Source organism: Equus przewalskii, chromosome 7 (assembly GCF_037783145.1).
Source record: "Equus przewalskii isolate Varuska chromosome 7, EquPr2, whole genome shotgun sequence".
NCBI lineage: Eukaryota > Metazoa > Chordata > Mammalia > Perissodactyla > Equidae > Equus > Equus przewalskii.
Window position 1 is genome coordinate 84,159,309 of NC_091837.1, and position 13,965 is coordinate 84,173,273.

At 34.5% G+C, this 13,965-nt stretch overlaps 1 protein-coding gene across 2 annotated transcripts in view; it reads right to left on the minus strand.

Moving 5' to 3' along the window:
• The window catches only part of CDH19 (cadherin 19), a 103,071-nt gene that overhangs the window by 37,879 nt on the left and 51,227 nt on the right, over positions 1–13,965 (minus strand). For both annotated transcript variants that reach the window (XR_011542090.1, XM_008527418.2), the window contains exons 7-8: positions 10,500–10,684; positions 9,690–9,943 (exon numbers count right to left, since the gene is read on the minus strand). Coding sequence is in view for 1 of the 2 variants with exons in the window: in XM_008527418.2 (XP_008525640.2) it covers positions 9,690–9,943; positions 10,500–10,684 (439 nt within the window). In the remaining variant the exon portion in view is untranslated. The remainder of the gene's footprint in view (positions 1–9,689; positions 9,944–10,499; positions 10,685–13,965) is intronic.

Below are 13,965 nucleotides of genomic sequence, written 5' to 3' on the forward strand. Positions count from 1 at the left end.
ACATATCCATAAGTGGTCACATTTCCTGCTTAAGAGATTTGTTGAAACAGTAGTTTAACAGTTAATATGTTGCATTAAACATCTATACTATCCCGTTTCTATAATACAGCATTCCAAAGAAAACCATCAAAAGCTTGAGACTATTTCCAAATAAAAGTGTTTTTTTAAATTATGACCTTGAATCATCAGTAACATTTTAAATAATAGGCAATACACATCATTTAAGACAGGAAAGATGTGTGCGATACATTGTAGAAAGAGCTTGAGCTTAAAATGTGAAATTTTGATGTTTAGAAGATTAATCTTTGGTTCATATCAAAATTCCTTTATATTGGAACTCTTCATGGTTCTAAAAATGCTGAATGTATAAAATATGACTGTGTAATGTATTCTCATTGCTGACCGCTCCTGCCGGAATGACATAAACAAATGATGCTTACGTGCTTGCCTCCCCAAGATGCCTCTACATCTTGTCTTAATCCTCTCCTGCCTCCAGAACGTCTATTTCCACTTCACAGAAGAAGAAACTGAGACACAGAAAAGCCAAGCTCATATACAAAAGCTAGATGTTTCCAAGTAGGGTACTGTTCCATCAGGTCTTTCAAAGATTTTTAAGTGCTCCCTTCTACGGACATGAAAGACGTTTAAAGACAGGCTCTTCCACAGGTGAAAGGCATCCTTGTCATTCTTTTTTTTTTTTAATTGAGGTCACATTGTTTTATAACATTATGTAAATTTCAGGTATAAATTATTATACTTTGACTTCTATAAAGGCTGCATCCTGTTCACCACCAAAAGTCTAGTTTCCATCCATTGCCATACATATGTGCCCTTTTACCTGTTTCGCCCTCCCCTCACCCCCTTCCCTCTGGTACCCACCAATCTGTTCTCCACATCTATGTGCTTGTTTGTTTATCTTCCACAGATGAATGAAGTCATGTAGTAATTGTCTTTCTCCGTCTGACTTATTTCACTTAGCATAATACTCACAAGGTCCATCCATGTTGTTACACATGGCATGATTTTGTCTTTTTTATGGCTGAGTAATTTTCCATTATATATATATACACATAATGTATTATACATATATACTGTATATATATATATGTATATACATGCATAATATATAATGTATAATATATATTTTTATATATACACCACATCTTCTTTATCCATTCATCCATTGTTTCTTGGACACTTGGGTTGTTTCTAAGTCTTGGCCATTGTGAATATTGCTGCAATAAACATAGGGCTGCATTTTTCTTTTTGAATTACTGTTTTCATGCTTTTTGGATAAATACCCAGAAGTGGAATAGTTGAATCATATGGCAGTTCTATTTTTAATCTTTTGAGAAACTTCCATACTGCTTTTCATAGTGGCTACACCAATTTACATTCCTACCAGCAGTGAATGAGAGTTCCCTTTTCTGCAAATCCTCTCCAACACATGTTATTTCTTTTATTTTTAATAATAGCCTTTCTGATGGGTATGAGGTGATATCTCATTGTAGTTTTGATTTGCATTTTCTTAATAATCAGTGACATTGAATGTCTTTTCATGCATCTGTAAGCCAGCTATATTTCTTCTTTGCAAAAATGTATGTTCATATTCTCCACCCATTTCTTGATCAGGTTGTTCACTTTTTGTTGTATGAGTTCTTTATATATTTTGGATATTGACTCCTTATTGGACAGATGGTTTATAAATAATATCTTCCAGTTGGTGGGTTGTCTTTTCATTTTGCTGATGGTTTCCTTTGTCGTACAAAAGCTTTTTGTTTGATCTAGTCCTGTTTGTTTTTTCCTTTGTTTCCTTTGCCTGAAGAGATATGATATTTGAAAAGGTACTAGTAAGACTGATGTCAAAGAGCAAACTGCCTATGTTTTCTTCTGTGAGTTTTATGGTTTCAAGTCTTACATTCAAGTATTTAATCCATTTTGAGTTAATTTTTGTGAATGGTATAAGATAATGGTCTACTTTCACTTTTTTGCATCTGGCTGTCCAGTTTTCCCAACACCATTTATTTTAGAGAATTTCCTTTCTCCATTGTATGTCCTTGTTTCTTTTGTTGAAAATTAGGAGTCCGTAGATGTGTGGATTTATTTTTGGACTCTCAATTTTGTTCCATTGATGTATGTGTCTGTTTTTCTGCCAGTACCATGCTGTTTTGATTATCATAGCTTTGTAGTATATTTTGAAATTAAGGAGTGTGATACTTCCAGCTTTGTTCTTTTTTCTAAGGATTGCTTTTGCTATTAGAAGTCTTTTGTTGTTCCGTATAAGTTTTAGGATTCTTTGTTCTATTTCTGTTAGAAATGTCATTGGGATTCTGATTGGGCTGCATTGAATCTGTAGATCGAATTAGGTAATACGGACATTTTAATGATGTTTATTCTTCCAATTCATGAGCACAGAATAACTTACAATTTATTAATGTCTTCTTCAATTTCTTTTAATAATTTCTTATAGATTTCAGTGTATAGACCTTTCACCTCATTGGTTAAATTTATTCCTAGGTATTTATTCTTTTTGTTGCAATTGTAAGTGGGATTGTATTCTTGATTTCTCTTTCTGCTTTGTTATTAGTGTATAGAAATTTAACCAATTTTTATGTGTGCATTTTGTACCCTACAACTTTAGTGTATTTGTTAATTATTTCTAATAGTTTTTTGGTGCGTTCTTTAGAGTTTTCTATACATAGAATCATGTCATCCACAAATAGTGACAGTTTTACTTCTTCCTTTCCAATCTGGATGACTTTTATCTCTTTTTCTTGCCTAATTTCTCTGGCTAGGACTTCCAATACTATTTTGATTAAAAGGAGCAAGAGTGGGCATCCTTGTCTTGTTTCTGTTCTTTGAGGAATAGCTTTCAGTTTTTCTGTTGAATATGATGTTAGCTGTGGGCTTGTCATGTATAGCCTTTATTATGTTGAGGTACTCTCCTTCTCTATCCATTTTATTTAGAGTTTTTTTCATAAATGGATGTTGAATCTTATTAAAAACCTTCTCCGCATCTATTGAGATGATCGTGTGACTTTTATTCTTCATTTTGTTAATGTAGAGTATCACATTGATAGCTTTGCAGATGTTGAACCATCCCTGCATCACCGGAATAAATCTCACTTGATCATAGTGCATGATCCTTTTAATGCATTGTTGTATGTGATTTGCTAATATTTTCATGAGGATTTTTGCATCTATGTTCATCAGCGATATTGGCCTGTTATTTTCCTATTTTGTGTTGTCCTTGACTGGGTTTGAGAGCAGGGTAATATTGGCCTCGTACAATGAGTTAGGAAGCATCTCATTCTCTTCAATTCTTTGGAAGAGGTTGAGAATGCTAGATATTAAATCTGCTTTGAGTGCTTGGCAGAATTCACCAGAGAAGCTGTCTCGTCCTGGACTTTTGTTTTATGGGAAGTTTTTATTACTGTTTCAATCTCTAGTTCTGAGTGTTTTATTAAGATTCTCTATATGAATATCTGGGAGGTTGCATGGTTCTAAGAATTTATCCATTTCAATGTTATCCAATTTGTTTGCCTATAATTTTTCATAGTATTCCCTTATAATCCTTTTATAGTCCTTTGTGTTTCTGTGGTATCTGTTGTAATTTCTCCTCTTTAACTTCTAATTTTATTTATTTGAGCCTTCTCACTCTTTTTCTTAGTGAGTCTAGCTAAGGGTTTGTCAATTTTATCTTTTCCAAGAATCAGCTCTTAGTTCTGTTAATCCTTTCTATTATCTTTTTAGTCTTTATTTCACTTATTTCCACTCTGATTTTTATCATTTTCTTCCTTCTACTGACTTTGGGCTTCATTTGTTCTTCTTTTTCTAGTTCTTTTAGTTGTAGTGTAAGCTTGTTTATTTGAGATTTTTCTTGTTTCTTGAGGTAGGCCTGTATTACTATATACTTCCCTCTTAGTACTGCTTTTACTGCATCCCATAATGTTTGGCATTTTGTGTTTTCGTTTTCACTTGTCTCCAGGTAGTTTTTGATTTCTCCTTTGATTTCTTCATTGATCCAATAGGTGTTCTGTAGTATGTATGTTGTTTAGTCTCCACATATTTGTGACTTTTCCAGTTTTCTTCTTGTAATTGAGTTCTAGTCATACCATTGTAGTTGGAAAAGATGCTTGATATGATTTCAATCTTCTTAAATTTATTGAGGCTTATTTTGTTTCCCAACATATGGCCTATCTTTGAGAATGTTCAATATGCACTTTAGAACAATGTATATTCTGCTACTTTTGGATAAAATGTTCTCTATATATCCATCAGTTCCACCTGGTCTATCATTTCATTTAAGGCTAATGTTTCCTTGTAGACTTTCTGTCTGGATGATCTATCCATTGATGTAAGTGGTTTGTTAAAGTCCCTTACTATTATTGAGTTGCTGTCAATTTCTGCCTTTTGGTCTGTTAATAGTGGCTTTATATACTTTGGTGCTCCTATGCTAGGTGTATATATATTAATAAGCATTATGTATCCTTTGTAGAATGTTCCTTTTGTCATTATAGAATGCCCATCTTTGTCTCTTGTTATCTTTTTGGATTGAAGTCTATTTTGTCTGATATAAGTATGAGTATTCTTGTTTTCTTTCGGTTGCCATTTGCTTGGTGTATTATCTTCCATCCCTTCATTCTGTCTTTAGAGTGGAGATAGGTCTCCTAAAGGCAGCGTACTGTTGAGTTTTGTTTTTCAATCAATCTAGCCACTCTGCATTTTTATTGGTGAATTCAATCCATTTATATTTAGAGTGATTATCGATATGCGAAGCTTACTGTTGCCATTTTATCTTTTGTTTTCTGGTTTTTCTATGTTTCTATTGTTTCTTTTTCTTTGTATTTTTTCTTTTTCGTTGCTATTTCAGTTGTGTGGTTTTCTGTGATGTTTTTTCTCAGTTTCCTCTTTATTTATGTTTTGTGATTCTGTTCTGATTTTTGTTCTGTGGTTACCATGAGGTTTATATAAAAGATCTCATAGATGACATAGTATTTTTTTCTGCTGATAATATCTCATCTTCATTAGCCTATGTAGGTTCCATCTTTTTCTGCTTCTCCTTCTATGTTGTTGTTGTCACAAATTATTCTTTTATGTGTTGTGAGTTTGTTACGAAATTGAAGTTCTTATAGTTATTTTTGATACTTTCTTTCTCTTTAGCCTTTATGCTATAATTAAGTGTTTACTAACCTATTCTGATATGGAGTTGCAATTTTCTAATTCTGTCTGTCTATTTATCACCTTGCTCAAAGCTTTGTAAACCTTTGCCTTTTTGTTTCAGGTATGAGGGCTCCTTTCAACATTTCTTGGAAGGCAGGTCTAGTGATGATGAACTCCTTTAGCTTTTATTTGTCATGGAAAGCCTTTATTTCTCCTTCATATCTGAAGGTAGAGTATTCTTGGTGGATAGCTTTTGCCTTTAAACATTTTGAATATATTATTACACTCTCTCCTAGCCTGTAGAGTTTCTGCTGAGAAATCTGCTGATACCCTGAGGGAGGTTCCTTCGTAAGTTATTTTCTTCTCTCTTGCTGACCCTAATATCTTTCATTTGCCATTGACTTTTGGCAGTTTTAATATAGTGTGCCTTGGAGAAAGCCTTTTGGCATTGAGATAATTAGGAGTTCTATTATCTTCATGTATTTGTATACCAACTTCCTTTCCCAGGTTTGGGGCAGTCTCAGCTATTATTTCTTTGAATCAGCTCTGTGCTCCCTTCTCCTTCTTTTCTCCTTCTGGGATACGAATTATCCTTATGTTGGTTTTCCTAATTGAGTCAGATATTTCTTGTAGAATTTCTTCATCTTTAAAAAATTTTAGTTCTCTCTTCTCTTCCACCTGAATCATTTCTAGATATCTGTCTTCAAGCTTGCTAATTCTCTCTTCCTCATGGTCTGCTCTATTAACAATGTTTTCTACTTTAGTTTTCATCTCATTAATTGTATTCTTCATCTCCAGAATTTCTATTGTTTCTCCCCATAGTTTCAATCTGTTTAGTGAAGTACTCCTTCTGGTAATTAATTTTATTCCTGAGTTCATTGAACTATCTTTCAGAGTTTTCTTGTAACTTGTTTAGTTTCTTTATGACAGCTATTTTCAATTCTCTGTCAGTTAGATCTCAGTCTTCTGTTACTTCAAGTTCGGTTGCTGGAGAGTTGTCATTCTCTTTCTGTCCTACCATGTTACTGTAGTTCTTCATTGTGCTTGGTGAGGTGATCCTCTGCCAGCACATTTGTAGTAGTAAACACCTTTTTTATTTGAGTAAGGCTTCAGTTGCTTTGATTCTGAGCTGCTTCTGGTTGTATTTGAGAGCCTGCAGTTTTCACCCTCCACTGCCTCTGCCAGTGGTGTCATCAATACCTTCCTTGTGCTGCTTGTGCCTCTGAGGTTGCTGGAGCCTTGCTGCATAAGACATCACTGCAATCACACGTGTCACCACTGGGGTCACCAGGCTGCGAGCTCTTCTGCTGCTTCTGGGGTCACCTGAGTCTCATGTTTCCCCACTGTCTCTCTATGGACTCTCCACAGACTTTTGAGTGCCGTTGTCTCATGTGCTACCTGTGCTGCTGCTCCCAGGTTACCTGGGGGTCCTGGCAGCACTGCTGCCAGGGGCACTGGGTTCACGGGTGTCACTGTGGCTGCCAGGTGCTCTGGTCTTGTATGCAGCCCTTGCTGCTAGCAGAGCTAGTGTTGAGGGTGTCACCAGTTGGGGCTCCCTCCTTGTCATTCTTGAACTTCCCACAAGGCTATTTCCTGCTCACAAGCTTGGCTGTTTCTCACGTACCTGATTACTAAGACTATTTATCTCTTCACGTGAATGTTGACAGTTTCTCTCTTTCAAGGAATCGGTCTTAATTCATGGGCATAGAGTTGTTCATAGCATTTCCCTATAATGTTTAATGTCTATAGAATCAAAAGTTATGAGCCTTCTTTCATTTCTGATAATGGTAATTTTTATCTATTCTCTCTTTTTTTCCCCACTTAGTTGTCTTATTAGAGATTGATCAATTTTACTGTTCTTTTGAAAGAATCAGCTTTTGGTTTCATTGCATGTCTCTATTGTTTACAATTTCACTGCTTCTGCTTTAAAGTTTTTTATTTCCTTTTTTTCCACTTGCTTTTGATTTAACTTGCTCTGCTTTTTCTAACAGAAATGAATACATCATTTTTCTCATATTTACAAAATATTTCAAAGTTTGACTATAGGCTCAGTTCAAAAGGAAGCTTCAATAATGTCCAAAGAATGAATCATGCACAGTAGAAGTAAAAGTATATATTCCCTATATCTAGAACCTCAAAAATACAGTAATACATAATGTTGGGGATAAAATGAAAATCTTAAGAGAAATTCCTTATGAAGTCTCTCATAATTTTATAATGGAATCTTTATTATAGACAATTTCTGGGCTCTAATTCCTAGCACACTAGGCTCCTTAAAACAGATGTCTCATCTCACTTTCAGGTCTAAATATTGCTTTCTTCCTGTGCACTTGCCCCTTGATTTTTCTTAAACATTTATCATATAGCTTATATTATCATTCATATCAAGGCATATCTTATTTCTTAAGCTTTTCTGTCCTTGGCAATGACAAAAATATTTTGTTAAATCAGTTTATTTATCTTGCCAAAGACTTACTGGAGAGCCCCAGGCTTCACAGAAACATCAGGTGATTCTTACTCAGAAGGAAAAGCTAAGTAACATGAGTTAATTGAATTAGGTATAACCTACTTTGTTTACTATGTGTTAATGTCTTTCCTCTGAAATAATGCGACATCCCAGAGGGCATAATACAATGTCCTATCATTTCCTTTGGTTTCCACATGCCTTATCATGGAGTGAGTATTAAGGAAGAGCATTTTGATTTAGCTTTTTTGGTTTTAAGATTGGCACCTGAGCTAACACCTGTTGCCAATCATCCCTTTTTTCTTCTTTTTCTTCTCTCCAAAGCCCCCCAGCACATAGTTGTATATTCTAGCTGTATGTCCCTCTGAGGGACACTGCCTCAACATGGCCTATGAGCAGTGCCATGTCTGCACCCAGGATCCAAACTGGCAAAACCCTGGCCTGCTGAAGCAGAGCATGCGAACTTAACCACTTGGACGTGAGATGGCTCCCTGATTTAGCATTGTGATTTCAAATATTTTCCAATATTTTTTGCTTCCAAAATAAAAAAAAAGGAAACCTGAAATGTGTTCAAGTGGCTATTTTCATATACATTTAATTTGGTTTTCATCATATAGTTTGAACACTTAATCAAATTATACCACACAGAAAAAAAATCCGTGATCCTAATCTATGAAACAGAATCTTATTTAAAAGGCACTTCTAAATTAAAGAATATCCATAAAAGGCATTGAAAGATATTCTTTTGATAGGCACTCACAAACTACTTTTAAAAGTAATTTTAGTATAAAGGTGAAAATTGTAAGTTAAAATATTTTTAGTAGAAAATAATGTAAGCAACCACCAATAGTGACACTATAAAACACATAACCTCTGCTAATATTTGGATGAAGGTCACTTATTTGTCTCATATATATGTAATATTTTTACTTTGTAAACATATGACTCTAATAATTTTCTATTATCTTTTAAAATCATGCCATGTTTTTGTCTATGTTTCTAAGCATTGTTGTAAAGCATTCATCATTAATTGCCTTATATATACCACTAAGATTAGATATTTAAATTGTTTCCAACATTTTACTATCATAAATGATAATACAATGAACAGCTTAATCATTAAATAATTTTTTTAAATTATGTATTCTTTAGTATTCTCAGAAGAACAATAAACAGGTTAATAGATATACCACTTTAAAAATCTAAACAATTGACTTACTGGGTTATAATCATACGTATATGCTACATATATATATACTTATATTTATTACTAAAATTACTATTACTAAACAGGAACTATATCTGCATATTATAAGGCATCGTTTTCTGGTTAGGAATTACAGCGGAAAAGTGAATTTAAAGCAGCTCCTTCTTTGTACCAGTGGTCCCTCCAAAGCGCAAAGCATTAGCCAGCGTCTTAATGAATACATATAAGTTTGTGTAATTCTCTGGACTGTGAAATGTGGAAAATACATCAACAAAGGAAGGTAGTGGAAGGAAACATGAAATCTGTTTTGTTTTTATGTCTAACCAGACCTACAATTCAAATATCGGGGGAAAAAAGAAAACACAGTACCTGACTATAACAGACTAGTTTAATAGACGGCAAATATTGCTGAATTGTAACAAAGAAATCTATTTCTAACCAATTGAAATTATCTCATTTTTACTCCTTTAAGTGGCATCTTGTAAAAAGCTTTCTCAATTTTTGGACATCATTTTAATTAAATAGTATTAAGTGAACCACACTTTGCTCAGCTTTGTTTCTGCTCTGACTTGGCATAATCAAGGGTTTCTTTTCCCTCACCTCCTTACCTCAATTGATAGAGAGTTGATTGCATCGAACTTTAGTTGGTGATTGTTGCACGTTTACAATTGCCTATTTCACTGCATCTTAACCAATAGTGAGGCCCCCTATTTGGACCTGTTTAAATTGTTGCAAATTTGATATGTACCATATAGAGAAATATAGATATATCCTTGTTACATTTGTATGAAATTTTATTTTTAAGCTAATCTGTGTTGACTTATTTATTACTGCAAAGCTGGCCCCCAGACATACCCAATAGGAGAGTTCCTCTGATCTGGATCTGCGGCAGAGACCACGCCTACAAACGACCCGTGCGGGCTTCCTTCAAAGATCTCAAATATGTAATACGGGAAGTGGAAAACAGGAGGTTCGTCATCATCTTCTACCTGAACCTTAATGAAAGTAGTGGAGGCTTCAGCGTGATATTTCATGAGCTTCTCATCAACATGGCGGTTTTTAACTTTTGCTCTAATACCGTAGTGGTTCTGGTGCTCAAAATCCACTTTCTACAAAGAAACACAGTGTGCACAGAAGAAATGGCTTCAGTAACCCGAGGAATTACTTAGAAAAACAATGTCTCAGTTGTTAAATTATCTCAGGTGCTGTTCTGTGAGGTTTGACTTTTTATGGACTTGGATCCATTTGATAGTATCATTAAGCAGTGGCATAGTAAACCCCTATGGGTATTTTGTTATTTATATCTATTATAAAATGTTTGGGGATAATAACTATATTTTTTTGTTTAGGATTAAAATTATACTTTTCTGAGGATAAATATCTTACGGAATTGAGAATTAATTATCCATTACTTAAGATCTTTTCAAAAAGTTTGTCCTCTATTTGAAAATCTTTTTTAAAAAAACCATTCTACATATAATTCAAGAAACTCTGTAATAACTAACTGTCATTTCTAAACTCCTTTACTCCCTAAACTGTAAATCACAGGTTCTTATTTCAATTACTTAATGAAACAAAAACTAACTGGCTACACAAAATAATTGTGTGTATTTCTGATTTGATTTTGCATTTTTCTGCCAAAGCAAATAATTTTAATACATCTACCTTTTTTAATATAACTATTCCTTCTTGGGTCTCATTATTAGTAATGATGTCAAATGTTTGAGAATCATCTTCTTCAATGCTGTAATCCATTTCTGCATTCTCTCCTATGTCATTATCATATGCCATGATTTTCCCTATAGAAGTCCCAGTGGGTGCAGACTCAGAGACAGTCAAGCGATACAAACCTTTAAAAACAAAATTCAAGATTTTGTGCATAAATAATTAACACAAGAAACTCTCAATTATAAAACCCTTTATTTATGGACTGTAGGAAAACCCATACCTACCCTATACACAAATTATTTGTTCTAAATCTCTCTATGTATGTATATTGAGAGAGAGAGAGAGAGAGTATGTGTGTGTACTTTCTCCCTCTACTTTTGCAATCGGAACATTTCCTTAATATCCTATTTGAACATCTATCATTGTCTCTCAAATATCTCTTAGGGAGTCCTATCACCAGTCCATATTATTTTCAAATATCTATTCATGTACATACCTTCCCAATATTCATGGATTTATTTTTTATTGTATCCTTCAACCATCCCAAATTAAATTTGATGAAAAGAGTTTTTCAATTTCACTCAAGCATTCTCTATCTAAAGTTACCAATAAAAGTAAGTTTGAATTAAAGATGAGAGACACTGAAAGCATATAGTTGAGCTCTAAGAATAATAGTTTGACTTTGAAATTCTGAGCCTGGATTGCATTAGCCGTAATGGAAATGGAAAAGAAAGCTGGATCCACAATAGTTGGTGAAAGAACTATGTGGAAGTTAGATGACCCCATTGTTTTGGTCATTTGCAAATTGAAATACCCAGATAGAAATACAAAGTGGGCTTTTTTTCCTTATTTTTCAGAAGTAATATGCATAAAACTGATACAGAACTAGCCATTCATATGATATTACTTGTAATTTATGCTAAAATGTAGGAAATAACCATATATGTTAATATTTTAAAGAATGAAACTTCTTAGAATTAAAAAAAGAGCACATATAACATAATTTCTCTTTAAAAGGATTCTTAATTTCCTTAGAAGCATATAGCAAGTCACTTCACAGATTGCCTTGTGAGATTTTGCTTTTTTTTTTTTAAGTGGAGAAATACTACTTAAAAGTTGCCAATATTTTACGGTTTTCAGGAAGTAACAGTATAACTGTGCTGCAGTGTTTCTTTCATTGTGGCAAAATTAAAAGAATTCTTTATTTGATTGCCAAAATTAAAAATTGTCAACAAATTAATCTGGAAAAAACAATGTCACTACCCTAAACCTGAAAGCAGATGCTGTGTACACACTTCGCTAAATCAGCACTTCGTTTGTGCTATTTTCCATACTTTCAAAGATTGTTTTTTGAATACCAGTGCTTTACAAGGTCCTGTCTAGGGGCTGTGGCATCACAAGAAACAGTAGGCAGAAAACTGCTGCCTGGGCTAGCTTATGTTCTTGAGGATGAGGCAAACAATTAATACGACACTGATGAGTACTCAGACAGTGTGGTGGTGGTAAAATTTTCAATAAGGTGATCAAAAAAGTCTTTCTCGCGGATGTGACTTTTGTATAAGAAATGAACTAACGGAATGCATATCTAAGGAAATAGAATTTCAGGAAGAAGAAAGAGCAGGCAAAAAATGCACAATGCCAGAGTGTCAGGAGTGTTCTGAAACAGAGTAGGTCAATTGCCGGTGTTGGCTTGTCAATGAGCAAAGGTGGGAACGCTAGAACATGGGGGCCGAGAGGTAATGGGATAGGACTGGTGATGGCAAAACATTTAGGACCATGTGTGTTATGCTAAGGCCTTTGACTTTTTATCTTAGTGAGATAGTAAGACATTTAAGTGATATGATCTGACCTGTATTTTAAAAAGATCACTAAAACTGTGTTGGAAATAGACTAAAGGAAAATAATGGTGGAAGCTGATAGACCAGACAAGAGCCTAGTGCAACAATCGAGGCACGTGAAGAGGGTGGCATGATCCAAGGTGGCAGAATGGAGTTGGTGAGAAATGTTCAGATTATGGATATTTTTAAAGGCAGAGCCAACAGGATCTGCAGAGGGTTGACTTTTGGATACAAGAGAAAGATCAGAGGGAAAGGTGACTTCAAAATCTTCAAACAAAATGATTTTCTATTATCAGGAAGGGTATGTGTGTTTGCTCACAGAATATCAAAAATCAGGAACTAGCAGGAATTGTGCAGAATTGACTGTCAATTATGTATACATTAGAATTAAAAATTAAAAATTAGAATTGACCTGGATTTGTCCCAGTGTAGGCTGAGTTGTATCATTTAAACTGAATTGAATTTGAACTGAATGGGTGAGATTTTGCCCTGAACAATATGAAGCCTGGATTTGTTAATGCCTGAGATGGGAAAGTCTGTAGGAAGAGGAGGTTCTGAGGGGCAGGTGAGATTAGGAACTCAGTGCATTTTAAGTTTTAAATGTATGTGAGAATACAAATGAAGATATTGAGAAGAGAGTTGAATATGCATGTGTGGAGGTCATGGGAGAGATTCAGACAGGAGATATGTATTTGGAAGTTGTCAGTACAGAGTGGGTATTTAAAGTCACGTGGCTAAACGAGACTATTGAGTTAGTGTAGAAGGAAGAAAGACAAGACCCAAGATTTGATACCAGAAATACTCCAATGAGAAGCGAAGGAGACTGAAATAAGTGACCAGTGAGACATAAGAAAAAGCAGATGAAAGTGGCCCATTGAGAGTTTCAAAGAGGGAGTGATCACTGTCAAATCCTGCTGAGAAATCAAACTATATTAGGATTGAGAACTGAGTGGACTAAATTGCATAAAATAGACTGGATCAGTCTCGTCAAGTAGTATGGATGAATCCTGATTGGAGTGGGTTCCAGAGTATAAGGACAGTAACCGAGGACATCGAGTATTGATAACAGTTTTCAGAATTTTTTCTCTAACAGGAAAGAAAAGAAAATGAAGTATGATTAGCTGGATGTGGAAGTGAAGTTAAGAAATGTGTTTATTTTTTTTTGTTTTTAAGATGAAAAACACCAACAACATGTTTGAATGCTAATAGTAGTGAACCAGCAGAGAGGAAAATTCGTGACACAAGGGAGAGGGAGGGGTTGTTTGAGCGATGCCCTGACTGAGAGGTCAGGGAATGTTCACAACAGAGGACATATGTATTGAGTATTCAGATTGAGAGGAGGGCAAGGACCTTTCAATAAGGGAAAGCAGGTTGAACAAAAGTAAGGAGCCAGCATATTTCTGTTTGGGAAGAATGGTCAATACACACATTTTCACATGATTATGGTGTGAGAAGGGAATAGAGAAAACATTTTGAGGTAACTTTATGGTCTAGAATCATGTTCACCCACACTGAGATTTGACTGAAGTTATTAATAGTATCATCTTTCATGAGGATTCTGAAAGAATTTTTAAAAACTACTTTAAATGTTCTAGTTTATATATAAAGTTGAGAAAAGTCAAAAG